This window comes from Oryza brachyantha, chromosome 11 (genome assembly GCF_000231095.2).
Source record: "Oryza brachyantha chromosome 11, ObraRS2, whole genome shotgun sequence".
NCBI lineage: Eukaryota > Viridiplantae > Streptophyta > Magnoliopsida > Poales > Poaceae > Oryza > Oryza brachyantha.
Genome location: NC_023173.2, coordinates 9,239,525 through 9,259,412, shown reverse-complemented (window position 1 = coordinate 9,259,412; position 19,888 = coordinate 9,239,525). Strand labels below are relative to the sequence as shown.

The 19,888-nt window shown below is 38.8% G+C and overlaps 1 protein-coding gene across 1 annotated transcript; it reads left to right on the top strand.

Moving 5' to 3' along the window:
- The first annotated feature begins 2,873 nt into the window (after positions 1-2,873).
- Positions 2,874-14,317, top strand: LOC102713949 (serine carboxypeptidase-like 7). The gene is made up of 13 exons (XM_015842420.1): positions 2,874-3,010; positions 3,126-3,271; positions 3,350-3,549; positions 3,667-3,769; positions 3,885-3,922; positions 5,675-5,776; positions 5,909-5,992; positions 10,887-11,039; positions 11,559-11,630; positions 11,725-11,846; positions 13,201-13,314; positions 13,442-13,487; positions 14,234-14,317. The coding sequence occupies exons 1-13, from the start codon at positions 2,874-2,876 to the stop codon at positions 14,315-14,317; spliced, it is 1,401 nt and encodes a 466-aa protein (XP_015697906.1).
- The last annotated feature ends 5,571 nt before the right edge of the window (positions 14,318-19,888 follow it).

Sequence of the window (19,888 nt, the reverse complement as noted above, 5' to 3'; positions counted from 1 at the left end):
TAGTCTATATTTCGTCTCACTTCTTTGGGCTGTTGAAATAAGTCTATTTCTCGTCCTCTTATTTGGACCATGTTACATATGGCTATAATAAGTTTATTTTACATACTTTTCTTCTGGGGCAGGTCTTATATAAATAATTTAAGTATAATTTAGGTCCCTAAATATTTTTTTATTGAACCGGGCCATGCTGGGCCGACCCAGTGTGTCGAGGGTGCGGCCCATGCAAGACCCAACCGTCGGGCCAAGCTGGCTTGGACCCAACACCGGCCGGGCCGTGACGCCATGCCTTGGGCCGGGCATTGGGCCTTATGGCCAACTATAGCTTCCACTTGGCTTGCTGCATCGCATATAAACACTGCTGAAATGCGAATCTACTAGTAATTAGGAAGTGACTTGACCCGTAACCCTGCTGATAGTGCTCTCTAGTTGTGATGCCCACATTAATTATTGATTATTCCCATGCTAGGTGAGCTCATGTCGTCATGTACTTTACTCACGGCTGCCACATGGCCCGATGCCTCGAGAAGCATGATTATCGTTGTTTTGGATGGTTTCTTGTCGTGATAATGACGTTTATCACCATAACCACAGTAACTGCGATAAAAATATAAGCATATAATGATTTAATCGATCGCATAAATAAATCATGACATTGTAAAACGAAAGCATGGCAATATACGGATCAACCAACATAAACAGATCTAATCTAAACATGTATGCGAAAGAGCTATACACGAATAGATTAAACAGATGCAGAACTAGATTAAACATAACTAACATGTACAGAAGGTTGTTCTGAGGATTGGGCGTAGCACTGACGACTCGCGGCGTAAGATTTTGACGTCAGCGAGCCACAACCAATCGACGAGGAAAACGAGCCGTCATGGACGAACAGCGAGCAGTCGTGCGGAGCGCTTCTTAAAAACCTTATTCGTCCTCTCTCCGTGGAAGACTTCACGAGGGCGACGGTTCCGGAGACCTGCTCTCCCGATTGCTGGTGCACACCGATAGAGGGAATGGAGTAGACGACAGTGGTGCGCAGCACAGAGGAAAAGCCAAAACCTAGATTGTTTTCACGTATGTTTGCAGAGAGATAGAGGTTTGGTACATATAGGACGTGTGATTAGTATGTCTATCATATCCGGACTCTCACGTATGGAAAGATCCGATACGCTTACTATATCTGGACTCTCACGCATGAAAAGATCCGGTACATCTACCATACCCGGATATTCACGCATGAAAAGATCCGATAAGTTTTTAATACTAACACCGGAATTTACGTTTATCATAAATTCGGCTTTTGTGAGTTTCTAGAAATTAATCCTCACATGGATCGACCTATTAACCAATTCCTATCAACGGCAACATGCATGTCTTCTCAATAGAAGCTGAAACACAAAAATAACTGCATGCCGGTTCTGTGAGAAAATATAGGGACGAACAATAAGTCGTGTATATCGGTCCTAGACGAACCGACACTATACCGTGATAATATCTATTTCGTGTTTTGTATTGGTAGTGTTATTTGAGACTAGAATTAAGAAATTTTTCTATTAAACACATTGCTAATATTTATAGAGTTGTGCCAAAAATTATATAAAAATCTACGCCATTCAGACGTTTTGTTCCGTGTAGTGCAGGTATATATATGGTAATATTTATAGAGTTGTGCCAAAAATTATATAAAAATCTACGCCATTCAGACGTTTTGTCCCGTGTAGTGCAGGTATATATATGGCAAAATTCACACCATAATTTGTTGGAATGACAGTGTTGTCAGTAATGACGGTCTATTAGATAGGAACAATTCAGTCCTGGTCACAGGACTCTTTTGTCTTATTCACACCAGCGAGACGGGTATGGCAGGACGATACATATTTTACACATAAGTTATAAAAATTATTTTTACTAATAAGTTGTAAAGCAAAGAAATGTTCCTCGGTTTGCAGAACTTCTAGACGCATTGAGAACTACTCCATATTGCTTCAACGAGCATCTGCTACCCAAGCTTATTAGGCAAATAGCCTTTTATTCATATGAGATGATTACATCATGTTAATACAATCACACCAACACAACACCCGGACTCTACATTGATAACATGCACACAACCACATACTAAGACGCGTAGTTTGAAATTTATTGTAAGTAATAAGAGCATAACCTAGCTATGATGCAATTCTCAATCTAGACTGCCATTGATGTTCTTTGGTAAAAAACTTTGTGGCCACTGGATCCAAATGTTGAGAAACATAATTACTGTACTCCATGAACCAGACTTTCAGAGGATAGCCTATATACGGATCGAGCTAGTAGATAATTATGAGAATAACCTGTAAAGACAAATATATTATATTTATATCAAAAACTATATCATTCCTGAATAGCCACAGCAACCAATAAGCAGATGCCACCCCTCAAGATAAATGACTTCATTTGTTTTCCAAAACTCTATAACCAATTACTAAACATAGGAGCAACAAAGCGACGCTCAGTTAACCCTTTAAGCCAACCCTAAACCATTTGAATTATAGACCACACAGATCTAGCAAAAAAAAAATGATTCTTACTACTGTACTGTACCAATTTCGCTTTGCTAGATTAGAGATAACCCCACGACGCAGACATTGTGAACATCTCAATAAACTAACTCCAGGTAACGAGATTTCACTTAAAATTCTCTATTTAGAGTTGAATTCCAATTGAAATCATCTTGAATGTGCATAAGTTCTAAAATAGGGATTCGTGGTAGAACTTTATTCCACGCCACTAACTTGTTTGTTCTTGTTCCTATCTATCAAAGTGGGTGTACAAAAAACGCCTGTTGAGCTATGTGGCGACCACAAACCAGGGTCCCCCTTTACCCTACGATGGGCTCCCTCCTCCTGTTCGTCGCTATCTGCCTCCTCTCCGGCGCCATCGCCGCCGCCTCGCCGCCACAGACGCGCACGCACGTCGACAGCCTGCCGGGGCTCAGCGGCGCCCTCCCTTCCCGCCTCGAGACCGGGTGGGTGTCCCTGCATCACGACGTCCACAAGTTCACGCTGAAATGCTAGCTAGCTCTGCGCCTGTCGATCGGCCGGTGAAAGACGCTCCGGCGCCTGTGTGTCGCTGTGTTCCAGGTACGTGACCGTCGACGAGGAGAGCGGCGCAGAGCTCTTCTACTACTTCGTCGAGTCGGAGGGCGACCCCGGCGCCGACCCGCTCCTCTTCTGGATCCCCGGCGGCGACCGCTGCTCCGTGCTCAGCGGCTTCTTCTTCGAGATCGGTGAGCACCCCCATGCACAGCTCTGCGCCAGCGTCGTCGTCTCGTCGTTTCCATGTATCACCGTCAACGTTGCTGCAGGCCCAGTGAAGCTGGTCATCGAGCCCTACAACGGCAGCCTGCCACGGCTCCGGTACCACCCCTACTCGTGGACCAAGGTCGCCAGCATCCTCTTCGTCGACTCGCCGGTGGGCGCCGGCTTCTCCTTCTCCCGGGACCCCGGCGGCTACGACGTCGGCGACGTGTCCTCGTCGCTCCAGCTCGTGAAGTTTCTCTCCAAGGTACGCACGCACGCATGGAGATGGAGTCTGCAAAATTTCTTGGTCATCCCTGTCCGCGGTTCAACTCTGATGAGATCACTGATCAGTGCAACTCGCTGCTCTGTTCGTGTGCTCCAGTGGTTCGGCGATCATCCAGAGTACCTCGCGAATCCGTTCTACGTCGGTGGATGTTCCAGCGCCGGAAAGATCGTCCCGTTTGTCGCGCAGAAGATCTCGGAAGGTGTTTACGCTACGTTTATGCGAGATTTAAACTTTTTAGCATCGATCGCCACATCGCGTGTTACAAGCTTAGTTAACCTGTTCTTGCTCGAACGCTTCTCTCCATTTTTTTTCAGATATTGAAGCTGCCGTTAGACCATCCCTTAATCTGAAGGTTGGTCACTCATGTCTTGGCCATTAACTCCTCGCAACAAAGTCTTGGGCATTATTCAGTATGTCCAACATAAGAAATTGTATTACGATTGTCATCAAGTTAGCATAGTTTTGTGTATAATTTTAGGTACTTCAAATAATTTTTAAAAACATAAAATTTATCATATATTATAAATATTGACAGTAGTTGAAGCATTACTTTTATAGAATTATAATTGTTCACGGCTCAAGTCAGTTCACCTACAAGCGTGATGACTTGTACACCGATGGTAGTAGTATTCCTCTGTTTTCGATCAGACATTGAAACTGGGTTTAGAATGACAAAAGCCGACAATAGTAGTATTCAGGTATTTTACATGCTCCAAATTTAATTTTAGCAACTGTTGTTGGAGATAGCAACTTGATTATGTAGTGATTATTAAAACATATAGTACAACGGACTTTTTCTTTTGCAGTACATGAGTTTTCTTAGTTTGGACTCCTTGTTAGATATATTACTCCAACGGTCCATACTTCTCTTACCTCTGCTGTGGCAATAATATTTAATACACCATAAATTAGAAAACAAAATAAAACATTGCATGTGCCATTAAAAACACGGTGTTTGTTTGTTAGGTAGTACACACTCTGTTCCAGCATGCAAGATTTTTTTAGACTTTTCATGATTCACGTGGATATCAATGGAACGTTAAATTACTTGTCAAAATGCAGTGAGGCATATGTCTGGATACAAGCCATTTAGAGTATTTTTGTGAGCTTATCTACTTAAGTCTGCGTTCGTTCATGCTGTTTCCTAAGCCAAATTCTCTTATTTTCTACCCACACGGTTCACAAATTACTAAACAATGTGTTTTTTAAAGAAAGATATAGAAAAGTTGTGTTAAAAATCACACTAATTATTTTTTGAAATTTTTATAACTAACAATTAATTATTGATATGTTAAACCCTAACTACATTTTCTGCGCCGGCTACTAAACCCGTATTAGAATGTGGCCTTGAACCATCTTAGTACTCCACTCGTAATGTACAACAAACCAATTCCAATATTTAATCAATTTAATCACTCCATAGAATTTGATATTCTTCAGACTAATTTATGAAAAATTATAAAAGTAACTTAACACATAAACATGAATAAATCATTGTTGTATTATAAGTAATAGGGCAAAATATAGAAGTAATATTTTGTTGTTTCCCAGATAATTTAGCACATTTATACATGTAACTTGGCATAGAGGTAGGAAACGCTTTGATCTATTAGCGCTTTAGAAAATATTGAATGGATTTTAATACACAGTACATAAAAGTCTAATAAACAAGGGCTATGATTAAACTTGAGGCCGTACCTCTTGGAAGTAGGCTAGTAGGGTTTGCAATCTTAGTAAGCACTTTTATAATGGGGGAACCAAAATTTCAAGTTACCGGAAATTTTGATTTTTTTGAAATTCTGAATGAAAAATTTTCAAATTCAAATACTGACAACAATCGTTTTCTCATGAAATACCTGAATTCGGAAAAACATAATTCGTTATGTCGGAATTTTGAGGAAAAGATACTGCTATTGGACCTCACTGACAAAAACAAAATTCCTGAAATTTCGGGGATTTCAATCCGAAATTACGAACCCTGCTGGGGAGGGGTAGCATAGATTAACTTAAAATATCTTATCTCATGGTATAATAGTGCACCAATATATATGTTTATATATCTACCAACTCCTGGTGATAAGTTTGTGTTTCGAGAGATATTCAGGGCTGTCTAGTAGGTAATCCAGTTACAGGCGAAAGGATTGACTACGAATCAGGGGTGCCATATTGTCATGGAGTTGGGATAATTTCGGATCAATTATACGAGGTAATTAACTAAGACACGCTTCATATCTTCGTTAGTCAATTTTATATTCAGTAGAACTACTAAAGATACACTTGTACATTTCTTAATACAATTAACTCTGCTGCACATGCATATATATGAGCGGTTCTTAAGACCATAATGGAGCACTGCAAAGGGGAGGACTACGAGAACCCGAAGAATCTGATTTGCAAACAAGCATTGGCTAGGTTTGAGGAGGTAAGGAGACAAGCAGAAGCACAACTGCATTACTCAGCACTGATTTTTTTGACAGTATTTCGGTTAATACCAACGTGTGACACTGAATATATATATATATATATATGTTTATTACAATTACATCAATGCAGGTGAGGTTGCATCCTCTGTTTACGAACTGACACGAAAAACTCAACAACAAATTACTACAGATTAATGAATTAATAGCTGCTATAAGTTGTTAAAAAATAGACTTATATGATTTTTAAAGCAACTTTTCCTACATGTTTACCTTTCTATTAAAATACAAATAAATAAATGTTTATTTCTATCAGTGAGAATTCAATTTTACTAACTTGTCTCAAAGAAAATCATTTTTTGTTACGAACACATAGCGGCAGCTACAACACAACGGAAATAAGGAAATTTTAGTAAAAATGAAAAACTATCAAATTCGGTGAACGCTTCACTTTTTTCGAGGAGTACGTTAGTAAAAGTTGTATAGCCAACAAAATACTAGAAACCGGTATGAGATTGTTAACACCAAAATTTGGTAAATTTTCGTATTGGATTCGGATAAGGAAAGGTGCAATCGCCGATAGAAATTTTATCCGGAAGAGTTCGAATTCAACAGGGAATCGTGAAGAGCAAGGCTTGGCGGCGTAATTTTTAGAGTTAGTTAGGATTTTATCTCTAAAAGATTAAAGTTCAGTCGGGACTTATTTGTTTTCTTTTATCTATTAGAAACCGTGTCGTGTTAGATATAGAGTTTGTTATTTCTTTTTATCTGTTAGGAGTCGAGTTTGACACGGATTAGCATCCACCCGAGGGTATAAGTATGTATGCCTCGGGTCATTGTAAATTATGTACACATCAATTAGATCAACTTCTTTCGACGCATCGCCACCCTCTTGTCCGAGGTTTCAACTCCGGCGGAACTTGCCACCTGACGCGGGGCTGCATTGTCTCGATCTCCGGCAGAGGGGTAAGTCCATCGTTCCACCGGGCCACGGTAATCGTTTAGATAGATTAGAATTGTCTCGGTTCGATCTGATTTTCTAATCTTGTTGCGCGATTGCTAGTTATCGTATCAGTTTCAACTTAGATCACTTTCGTGTTTTGAGTTGATCTGGTCAACCACTTTGGGCGATCTATGTTGGTTTGATATTCGATATTTGACATATTCAATCTAGTACTGTCTCGGTTAGGTCCGATCTAGTAGATTGTGTTTGTCAGATGGTTTATATCAGATTGATGTATTTTACTCATTATTTTATCGGAGTACCAGCCGATAAGTTATCGGTCATCGGCTCATTGGCTTGATAGCAATGTAGATATGTTTAGTATCTATCCTGACATTGCTAGGTTTAATCTTGAACTATCTCGGTTGGGTCCGATCTTCTATATTATTCTTAGCAATCTGGGCTAGGTATTTTATAGATCTTGGTTGCTTGTCTGTCGTCTATAGCCATTGATTTTTGCCGATCTACATGCTTATCATATTTGTATCAATAGAGTAGCCGATTGACTTACTGCATTATTTTTATACCAATCAGCTTGATTTAGTTATATCGGCAGTTATTTATGTTGCATCGGCTTATGAGAATTATATGCAAGTTGGTTTTAGCCAATCGCAACAAATGATTCATTGTCTATTCCAAGTAATTCGTTGGTTTATTTATTAGCCTTATCGATCTTCATATTTCCTATAATCATATCGTGCTCAACTGCATACTATCTTGGTTAAGTCCAATCTCTGTACGTCTGGTTGGATTTGGTTATAGGGGCTCGTCCGATCGGCTGAGATTATAAGTAACTTGGCGGATTACGTTGGTATAATATTTTGTTTAACTATATTTCTATTGATTATCTGGCCGACACAAGCTTTTTATAGCCGATCGTTTACCCTATCGGCTAACCGCAGCAGCATCAATGCCTGATCGGCTAGATATTTATTCACATATCGGCTCGATAGCCGATCGACTTGTTTTATTGTCTATCTTGTTAGTTGCAGGATCAAACTGACTGGCACGCCCGCGCATTCTAAGAATTTAGGACCTGCACTGGAGCTGTCTAAGATTGACTCCGAGACCTTCGTGTGTGACACATCAGATCACATTTTTGACATCTACAGATATGAGCGACAAACTTATCGGGCAGATGAAGGACCAACCGAACATACAATAGTGATATGATCGTTTTGCATGTTTGGGCTCTCGATGTGAGATAATAGCCTACCCTAATTTGTAGTTAGGATTGTATTGTCCCGATTAGAAGTATTGTGCGCTCCAGATGGCAAATATCCTTTAGACAGGTGTTCGTCCTCGATTTATATATATCAACGAAAACGGACCCAGGATGTTCGACTTAACAAACATCATTGGATATTTTCTAAACAACTATTCCAGGACTTCCCTAGAAAACCAACTATTCCAAGATATCCAGGACATAATTTATATTCCTCATCCTCTATCCTTTCCTTGCTTGGTTGTCAAAAAAAAAAGGCTCATGAGCTGCTCAAGATTGGCTTGTCCTTGTTCTGTTTGAGCTCAACGCGAACTCAAAATAAGCCAAAACCTGAGCTTATCTCAAAGCTCGTGAGCTTTGTCGAGCGGAGTTTGAGGTTGAAACGAGGTGTATTGTTATTTAATAAATAAGTTGATCGAATGTGCCATTTTTATATATCCACATAATAAATTCCTATATATATTAGCATTGTGTATTTATTTAATTCGTTGTATTCCTTTTCCTTTAATATGATCAATAATATTTTGTTTCAAGAGAGTGTACGTCCTTAAAATAAGTTATATTAGCCATAAGCTAAGACCGGCGATCAAGCTCAAGCTCTAGAGAAACCGGCTTGAAAGCTCAGGAGAAACTAGGTGCCTCACAAGTTGGAGAAAAAGTATGCCTAGATCTTGGGAGGCAAGCCTGAGCAGTGGCGCCCTTGCGTAGCATATCCGGTCATCATAGATAGTATATGTTGAAGAATTATTAGTCACGCTCGATGTGTGACACCTGGTCTTCCTCTCCTCCCTGCAGTGGATGGCGTTAATGTTGTCATGCAGATTGTGAGCTTTGGTTGCCAGGAACGGCCGGGGCTTCGAAGGATGGTGGGAGTTAGAAGGTGGTCGCGGACTTCTTGGTTCATTATATATGTTGGTCAACAGCCACCTCCACCATCCACCATTCTTGCCACTGCCGATGCCCCCCATGAGGATGCATGGGTGGTAGAACTGGGTTTATAGGCACCACCCTACATTCTGCTATGGAGAATTGGCTTGAGGCATTTGGTTTCAAGTTGCGCATTCGTGTCTTGATGACCACAAAGATTTCCTGGGCAAGCAAGACACTGCTTGAGCTGCTAACGTTGCAATCGGAATCAGTCAGATATATAATTGCACTGTCCCATTAACGAGACTTAGGCTCCACTGTCTTAGGGCCATTATTTAGAGGACAGACTCCATTCGATTGAATCTAGCAGCGCAACGATCGGAAGGGGTTTGCATGCCTCCCCCTTGGGTGTTGCATGCAAGGAGTGTTCCCTAGAGGTACTGGTGAAGGTCACCTTCCGGATCAGTGAACCAGTCGAGCGTGGCGAAGTGGAAAGCTTCTTTGGAGGAGAACTTAGAGTTTTGGAGTATGGAGACGCCAATGAATGACATTGCCTTCTTGTTGATGATATGAGATATCGCTAATAATGGTGTCCCTTAGATAGGACATAAACACAATGTTAGGCAATACCCTTACTGCTATCCATGGATGGTATTGTGCTATGGGTTGCTTGATTACAAGTATTGTGCACTCGAGAGGGTGAATATCCTCTTAGTGGTTGATTGGCCTCCCTTTATTTATGTAACACTCTAGGCCATTTGAAGCTTGGTAGGAGTGTATTTTAGGCCCATGTGTCCCAAAAGTGATTGCGTAGGTTTAGTACCAATTTTGAAGCTTAGATGGAACAGGACATGCTTTAAGCTTAGATGGATAAGAACATGCTTATAAACCTTGGTGCACTAACTATGGTGTGCGTGAATTAACCCTTTTACACAAAGCGACGACGAAAGTGTAAGTAGAATGCTATGCGAACATGCGTCCGCTCAGTGTGCATAGCAGACTAATGCAGATCTTCAAGGCAGCGCACTACAATATAGAGAAAAGGAAACAATCCCTAGGATATACGACTTAATAGAGATATAAGTGTACAGCTATTTCAAGATATCAGCGATATAAGATTATTTCATACATTCTATGTCTTCCTTCCTTAGTTTAGAGTTATAGTCTGGAGGCCTATAAAGAACTATCCTAAAATATTCAACCCACTATCCAAGTGACTGGTTTCATCCAAGTCCCCTGACATCCTAGGACGTGTCCTCCACAATAGGAGGGAGGGTGCTTTTCTTCCATTGCTGTGCTCGATAATCGCTGTTGTATCCACAGCCTCCAGCCTCGACTGCTCTTGTCGCCACCGCTGTTTGACCTTGACCCAGAACATTACTTTGACATTCATTTATCTGGGATTGTAGGGCCTCCTGTGCAAGGCACCCAAGGCAAAAATCGCTTGAAAAAAGTGCCCATGTCAATCCAGCCACCCATTTAAGCCATCTCGCGGTGCTATTTGATTTGTTTCAAGAACATTAGGGTCTGAAATCATCGATTCAAAATTTAAGTGGGTATCTAGATCCTTTTGATATATAGTTGGGGGGTGTTGTATATATTGGGAATTTGTACATACAACAGTTATAAATTCATAAACCAAGTGTGTCCACAAATAAACTACATCAACTTCAAATGTTCTGTAACACTATTTATTTAGTCGTCATGACCAAGCAAGGAGTCTTACAACTTACATCGACATTCATCCAGAACATCTAGCTAATTAATGTGTGGTCTTGTTGTTTCTGATGTTTCACTTCAGCTAAAGGATGAAGTTTCAGCTCCCCACATTTTGTACAGGAGGTGCAATTATCTGTCTCCCAATCCAAACATTCACACCATTGACAGAAAGATACTGACAGAGGAGTTTGCAGTACTAAATCATCCACCAGCGCGCCCTTCAATACATTGCCGTGTGAGTAGGTCTAACCTTCGCCATATAGTACATCTGTATATATATTGTAACAATCTCGTAGGAATGGTTATCTATTAAGGATTAGACTAAGAGTGATGAATGGAAATTGTAAATGGAGGGAATAAAATTAAGTATGAATGGCACATTAAATCTTTAGCAAAAAAACATACTACCTTCGTCTCCGTTTTATAATGTAAGATGTTTGACTTTTTTTTATAACGTTTGACCATTTGTCTTATTAAAAAAATTAGTATAAATATAAAAAATGACAAGTCATGCTTAAAGTTTTTTTTATAATAAAGTAAGTCACAACCAAAATAAATGATATTTCTATATTTTTTGAATAAGACAAATGATCAAACATTATAAGAGAAAAAGTCAAACATCTTATATTACGAAACGGAGCGAGTAATAAATAGTGTATATGGCATCCCCAAAATCCTCCAAGCAGGGAGAACTATAAGCTTATCAGAATTTACTACACCAGGCCTGACTGAAGTTAAATCTTCCCCCATGCAGAACTATGCCAGCTACTTATTGTATTTTTGGGCCAACAATAACACCACCCGAGAATCTCTTGGAATTAAGAAGGTAACCTTTTATTAGTTTGAGAGATGGCTACTCGTTTGCAATTTACATCAAATATATGAACCAGCCTTTGAAATTATCCGTGCTAATTTCTCAGGGAAGCGTGAATGAATGGGTTAGGTGCCATGACAATGATCTACCATACACCAGAGACGTCAAGAGCGCCATGAAGTATCATCGCAATGTTACATCAAAAGGTTATCGCGCTTTAGTGTATAGGTAAGTAACATTGTCTGGTTAGTTGTGCAAAGTGTGAGGTGGCTGACATTTGGATAAATTTATGTTGTAGATAATTTTATGTCCCAGGGATTATTAAGTGAATAGACTATGTTTCTATGTCAAATACTAGTGGATTAAATATTATAAGAGTATAGTGAGCTATTATGTTTTGCATCCTGAAATCTTGTTTACAGTATACGAATTATTACACATGATCTATTTACATTTTCCTTTGCATGTAGAGGTGAAGAAAATAATTAGTAGCTAGAATTATGCTACATGACAAATTAACACGCTGGTATTTGAACTGAATTGTTGTTGCGTTGTGAACCCAACACTGTCTTCAAAGAACATTCAAAGAACAGAGGGACCAGTATTAATCTTTCCCGTTACCACTACTAAGGGACAAACCATGCAAGGCCCGGTCACAAGAGGATAAATAAGAATGTGCTTCATATTTTTATCATTTGGCATTGTTCAAACTGCCTGAACTGATGGAGTACGAACAAAATAATCAAAGTGAAAAGTGACATTATAGGAGACTAGATGAATGCATGTGCTTTACTACATGGACAGGTAAAAAATATGTTACAATATTGTCTAAAGTAAATAAAAATTAATGTATTTACCGTGAAAAAGTGTTATCCATGCTTTTTCTATAGGAAATCTTCACATAAACTTGATTTTATATGTGGATATCCATTTAAATTTCATTGTTTCTTAATATTAATATGTCGAGCTAATAATTTGCAATAATATACAATGGAAGCAGTCGGGACTCGGGGTGCCAGATTGGCTGCCAACACTATTGACTTCTGTCAAAGGAGTATAAATATAGTGCCGCAAAAGACTATTGTCATTTTTAATAACGAGATACTCCCTGGAGTCATAGACAAAATGTTCTCATGTTTATACTGGTAGGAATGGAATTTAAAAATTTAAAGAAGCTATATTTCTGGATGACTTAGGTAAAAGTATAAAAGAAAGAATCATACGGAAATTCACCTAAGAAGCAGAAATTCTTTTGAAGGATACTATTTAGGAATATATGTAATTGATTTTCCCTCTAAGAATAAATATAATATTGTGTTTTTATATTCTTACATCATTATTTGTTTATAGGCTTCTAAAAATATATTGTGAAACAAAAAGTAGTCCTGATTATTATGTCCACTCAACTGGAGGTGTCATCAAGTAAATTCTGCCATTGCTGCCAGCAAGAGATCTGTCCTCTACCATGTACAGACTAGACAGATTAGTTAGCCAGAGGGCATCATGTGTACTCCAATTTTGATAATTGTTCCTATATCATATCTATGTGTAACAACATAAAAAAAACCTTCGTCATGTGCAGCGGTGACCACGATTCTGTGATCCCATTTCTTGGCACACAAGCCTGGGTGAGATCATTAAACTATCCAATTTTGGATGACTGGAGAGCTTGGCATGTGGATGGCCAGTCTGCAGGGTAAGTTTTAAGATTGTTGGAATAGTGTCGTTGTTTGATTTGATTTAATCAAAATCCATCACTAATAAGTTTTGGATATACAAAACTGCTCCCATGTACAACTATCTGACACACAATTGATTTGCAGATTCACCATAGCGTATGGAAACAATTTGACATTCGCTACTGTTAAGGTAACAACGCATCAAGCATATCCATGTTAATTTGTTATACCTGTGGTTATTTAAAGGTTATTTTGAATGAAGTTACAGAATCAAGCTTACAAATCCTTAATGCAACTAAAACTCGACAATATCGTGAGTTTTAGTGTATATTTTTTCTGCTAATATTAAATATAATGAATATACGGCAGATTATAAATATTGAATATGAGAACAGAGCCTTTTATTTCTCTAAAGCCTTTGTAATGTGAATTCGGAAATAAAATCCTCAAAAAAATTAGTTTCAGATCTATAGATTTGTGGCAAATGGTTTATCGTCATTGCCACCAGAAAAAAAAAATGTTGTCATGCGATGAAAAGGACCATGAGACACTGCTGTTACCATATGGCATCCCTTCTGGGTTCTGGCCAAATAGTTTTGCGTTTTTTGTTTCAAAACCACAAGAGCTCCTTGTGGCATACGGACTTTACAGGTTTTGCGGACGAATTAGTTGAAGCCTCACAAAATTCGTTGAAAAGTGCTTCACTCTATTGAAGGTATAAGCTGGGGAGATTTTGTTCGAATTGTACCTACTTTAGCATGAAGGAAGTATTAAAATGACTGATAGTCTAGACTGAAAAACCAATATATATACCAGACAAGATATCCATCCATTCTGGCACTTCAAGCCATAACAAGATCAAACTAAATTCAAGTCGAATATTAAGGCTTTTATTTGTTTAAGTGCGTTATAATTGGGTCCTTAATTTGACTGCAGGGAGGTGGACATACTGCACCAGAGTACCAGCCCGAGCGATGCTTCGCCATGTTTAGGCGTTGGATTTCCGGCAACCCCCTTTGATAAATAACTGGCGTGATACAGAATATTGTGGTTCAGGAAAAATAAAAATTTCCATGGAATGGATCTTGTCCTGTGCTGCTACCAGCAAAAGTCTAATGCTTCAAAACAAAAACTCGGCCAAATATTTGAGAGGGGTGATGTGGACGAGGGTTCCTGATCTTCCTATAGATTTTCATAATCACTCAATTTGATGGAGTCGCGATATAACTCGATTTTGCCTGTGAACAAACACGTCCTTAAACCCGGTTGACCTTACCGGGAAGGCTAATCACAATTTACGAAACAAAGAATACAAACAACAACAAGATAGATTGCAACCAAATTGTACATGAATAATTAAACTCACATATATAGCTGCAGTTTTATTAGTAGCAATAATATCTGTCAATAAACATAGATAATGCATGTTCTCAAAAATCTGGGCGCATAGCAAGCATATAATCTTGAAATGTGAGCTACCAATTTAACAATCTCAAATGCAAATTAGCATAAATGTCACAAATACCAGATGAGCTCCAAAATGTTGTGACAAGCTTCAAATGTTGTGACTGCACTACCAGTACATCAATTTCTCTTTGCTTCATCTGAAAATGGAAGAAAAAAATATATTCATGAAAATAAAATAAAGATCAGATGCAAAAACTATAAGCAATAAGAAAAAATGATCGCGTGGTAATAGCTATATGCAGAATATATCCAACTAGCACACATAATTAACATTAAAATATAATTGCACATATACTTCAGAGCTAAAGTCTCTTGAAAATTCTGTTTCTTGTGATAAATGAGTAAAACTCAGTTACTTGGCAAATTAACAGTTTTGTTTATCCTATTAGGAGCATCCAACCAATTAATCCACAAAAAAAGTGGCTAACCAGATGAAAGTGCTTTGCTACTACTAACAAATAAGATCCAGATGCATAGTTTTCTCCTTAATATATGTCTATGGATTAGTGTTAGTTCACCATGATGCAAGTTGCTACAGACTCTGGGTGATCATTAGCAGAGCAGTACATCTGCCCTTGACAATAGCGCAGTGCTTGTCCTTGGTGAAATGGAGAACCTGTCTATGCATTCTTGATAGACTGTAGTACTTACATCCCCATGTGCAGAGATACGCGGTGCACATGTTGCATTAACATGTGATAATATTAACGTTAGACGATGGAGAGCAAAACTATTTTTTTATATTACCTACTTTAATTAATTTATGATCAGACCAGCTAGAACACATAATTAACAGAAAACAAGCTTTTGATTACGACACGCATCAGATCGAACAAATCAAAATATCACACGTTTTTTCAGAACTAAATTAACTACCGGGTCGAGCAAGTAATCAACATTAATACAAGAATTAGAGAACTAAAATTAGAACAAAACAGAACAGGAACAAAGGGGAGGTAGTGTACCTAGAGATCATAAGAATGGAAATCGCCTCAGCACAGCTAAAGCACGCAGGGGTAGTGGTGGTGGCGGCGCTCGACGGCGACTCGCCCGACGGCGATGTGTGCGGCGGGGAAGGGGGGGGGCAGCGTACCTGTGCGATAGGGGTGAGGGAGACGACTCGTGTGCGACACGAGATACCTAGCGACGCATCCTGTCCATATCGTAATAGGATACCTCTTTAGCTGGGAGCGGAACAGAGCATAATTGGGCCGGTATTCGATTAGAGGGCCTTCGCAAACAAATAGCTCCTAACGGATTTGATTACCATGGTAAGTGATGCAGGCTGAAAAAGGCCCAACCAAACAACTCCTACGTTATACTCTCTGGCAAACCCACACAAATTGTGAACGGTGTAGGGCGGAGGATAGTGGCAGCGTGAGTTCGCATGATGTGAGAAAGGGATTACGATTTCAAAATAAAACCAACGTAGTGTCTCCTTCCCCTGCATGGCCTTATCTATAAAAATAGATGAACAATTCAACAGTGTCAGACTACGTGGCAAGGAACAGAATCTTTTTTTTTTATTTTCTCTCGATTAATATGAGATTTTCTACTCCGTGAGAGTGAACATGGTAGTTCCTTTTGGTATTATTTTTTATATATAATAGATTGTAACAAGTACATCCTCGAACCCAAGGCTGACATAGCTTCGACGACTTGATCTTAAAAAACGCTGATTTTTTCCTTTCATGTTCCAATCAAAAAACCATTATCTTTGTTTTTATTCCAAAAATCCAAAAAACCACGTTTTTTCTCCTAAATAAACTCCTTTTCCGATCCAAATTCAAAAAAATCCAATCGATTCCAAAAACAAGTCCACCTTCCTTTTATCCTAAAAAATGGGTTCTTTTATTAAAAAAAAAGCATGTCTTTTTCTCCTTGTCCGATCCAGATTAAAAAAAATCCACGTCCTTTTTTATCCAAAAAATCATGTTATTTTTTATCCGGAAAATCATGTTTTTCTCTCTTAAAAAATTCCTTGTCCAATCAAGATTAAAAAAATCCAATACGATCAAGATTCTAAAAAAACCTACGTTCTTCTAGTTTTTCTTTTCCGATCCACATTCAAAAAATCCACGTTATTTTTTTTTCCAAAAAATCATGTACTTTTTAATTAAAAAAATCACTTTTTAAAGTTTTTTTTCCACTTGTCCGATCCATATTAAAAAATCCAATCGTCCCAAAAAAAATCCATGGTCTGTTTTTATCAAAAAATCACGTTTTTTTTCTCCTGGTCCGGTCCACGTTCAAACTAAAATCCAATCCTTTCAAAGAAAAAAAATCCATTTTTTATCCAAAAGAAATCCAATCCTTCTTTTTTTTCTTATTTTTTCTTAATTAATGTGGGATTTTCTAGCCCGTAAGAGTGAACGTGGTGTCTCTATTTCCTATTAATTTTTATATATAAAAAATCCAATCCTTCTTTTTTTTCTTATTTTTTCTTAATTAACGTGGGATTTTCTAGCCCGTAAGAGTGAACGTGGTGGCTCTATTTCCTATTAATTTTTATATATAAAAAATCCAATCCTTCCAAAAAAATCTATGTTCTTTTTTTATCCAAAAAATGCAACCCTTCACTTTTTTTCTATTTTCTCTCGATTAATGTGGCATTTTCTAACCAGTGAGAATGAACTTGGTGGCTTCTTTTTCCATTAGTTTACATACATAATAGATTCTAGCAAGGGTATGGTCGAACCTGACATAGCTATACAAAAGTAATTATTGTAAACTGTGAATACTTTGCGGCGTACAATGACCGTGGAATACCGTGTGGTGACAGGGTATGCCAGGTATACCTAGCATACCCTGTATTCCTACACTGTATACCCATATACGTATATGTATTTTTCAAAAAAGAAAAGAAAAACTAACCTACGGACGCGAGGCGGCAACCAACGGCACCGCGGCAGCTGCAGGCAGCAAGCGGGATGCGCGGTGGGACGCGGCCCATGCAGGCATCGTGCTGGCAGTAGGGGATATAGGATAACTGCTAGCCAACTGCATATTTGATTCTTCTTTTTTCACTTTACAGATTTAACCATGTTTTTTAAAAATAAAAACGCTGATTAACCTTAGTCCGTTAAGTAAGCTTAACGGTGTTAAATGAGACATAAATAGACGTTTTTATTCTTGTATATTTGACCCTGCTTGTAAATGATTGTTGCACATATGGCCCAATTTTGTACATCTATACTTTGTAACAATTGTAATATTTGATTTATTTTTGTTTACTATTTGAGACAAATTTGTTTGATATTTTAGTGAAGTTTGATTAAATCGAGAAATGTACTAAAATTTGAACTAATTTCAGTTCAAATCCAAATTAATTTAATAAAATTTTGACATGGTTTTGACTGCTTTTTAACAAAATTTTGACAGCATATTAACTAAAATTGCGAAACTGCACACAGTGAGGTAATTTTTGCACTGCAAATACTGCTCAGTTGCTTGGTGTTCGTCCGTGTCGCGCTCATGCTTCCGAGGAGATCGACCTGTCGTCCTCCTCGCAGATGGCGTTCACCATTCCGGCGACCTCTCTCATGGTCGGCGGCAGTGAGGAGGCATCGATGCACCTCATGGCGATCTGCAGAAGCCAAACCATCGGCTGTTCGCTGGCGACGTCGTCGCCGGCGGTGTCACGCGGTCGAACACCTCAGACGGCCCGGACGACTGCGACGGCGGCGGCGGCAGCGGCGGCGCGGTGACGCCGTACTCGCTGATGCGGGGCTCCATGGTGGCCGTGAAGAGGACGTTGGAGGCCTTGAGGTTGTCGTGCGCGGCGGCGCCGCCGCCGAACGCGGAGGGCTCGTCGTGCTCTCCTCGGAGGAGGAGGACGACGAGAATGACAAGTTCGCGTTCGCGCCGTCGCCGCACAGGGCATCATGCATGAACGCCATGCCGTCGGCGACCTTGGCAGCGATGTGGAGGCGCGCCGGCCAGTCCAGTGCGGTCCGGCTGCTCTCTACAGATCCTGCAAAAAATCACAGCAAAAAATCCAACTGATTGCCCGTTTTGCTCTAAGAAAACGTGAATTCTCATTCCTAATTCAAAACATCCAAACAAAATGCTTTGATAAAAGATACACATAATGACACCGGCCGCGCCACAGATGACGCCCCGCCGGCCTCTCTGGTGTATTTTCGCGTGAGTGAGAGAGAGATGGGGGTATTTTGGTCTTTTAGCGTGTCTTTTTCTTTTTCTTTTAATTTTTTTCATTTCCAACTGACGGTATCCTACCTTCAGGGTCAAACGGCGCCTTTATTTTTGAAAAACGGGTTAAATCTGTAAAGTGAAAAAAATATGGTCAAATACATAGTTGGCTTTCAAAATAAGATTAGGTATGCAATAACACCTATAAATAAACCAACAGCACACTAAGTAATTAATTAATTAATTTTAATCGATCTTGAATTAAACAGCATGGATTCACATACGGTAGTAATCAACTCAGAGAGTGCATCGATGTTCCAGCTACCTAAGACCTTTCGTTCTATAATAACTTCATTTTTCGATTTCTATGTCCAAAATTTAACTATTCAACTTATTTAAAAATTTTATAAAAAACTTAAAATATTAGTCACACATAAAGTACTTTTTATGCTTTATCATACTAACAATAAAAATATTAATCCCAAAAAAAATCAAATAAGATGAAAAGTGAAAGCATCTTATTTCGGGATGTTTCAGTCCATTTCGATTAATATATGTACACATATATATACATATAGCTACTGGAGTAGTAGATGGTTACCATCTTCGTCAATACATTTTACATCCCTTCGAAAGTGTAGAATAAAATAGTCAAAAAATAGCATTGTAAGCCATGGTACTCTTTTATGGATATATTTCAAATATTGGTACAATTTTTAAATTACTTATATTGTATTTAGTAATGGTTTCAATTTAATACTGAATTTAAGCCTTAATTTGTTATTTAGTAGATATGTATTAATTGAATCATGTTCTCAATTTTACGATTGTTAACGATTTTTAAAATAAATTTACGAAATTGTATGCGATATTTTTTTTATTGTGCATACTCTTAGTTAAAAATCCTAGATTCGTCACCGTGTGGCGAGTCCAAAACTGGAGCCTGAAAGAGCTAGCTTCACGCGGGAGCTA

Coding starts and splice junctions, on each gene's coding strand:
- LOC102713949 (XM_015842420.1), top strand. CDS start 2,874: ATGGGCTCCCTCCTCCTGTTCGTCGCTATCTGCCTCCTCTCCGGCGCC. Junction 3,272..3,349: donor CGGCTTCTTCTTCGAGATCG/GTGAGCACCCCC, acceptor ACGTTGCTGCAG/GCCCAGTGAAGCTGGTCATC. Junction 13,315..13,441: donor GTGGATGGCCAGTCTGCAGG/GTAAGTTTTAAG, acceptor ATTGATTTGCAG/ATTCACCATAGCGTATGGAA.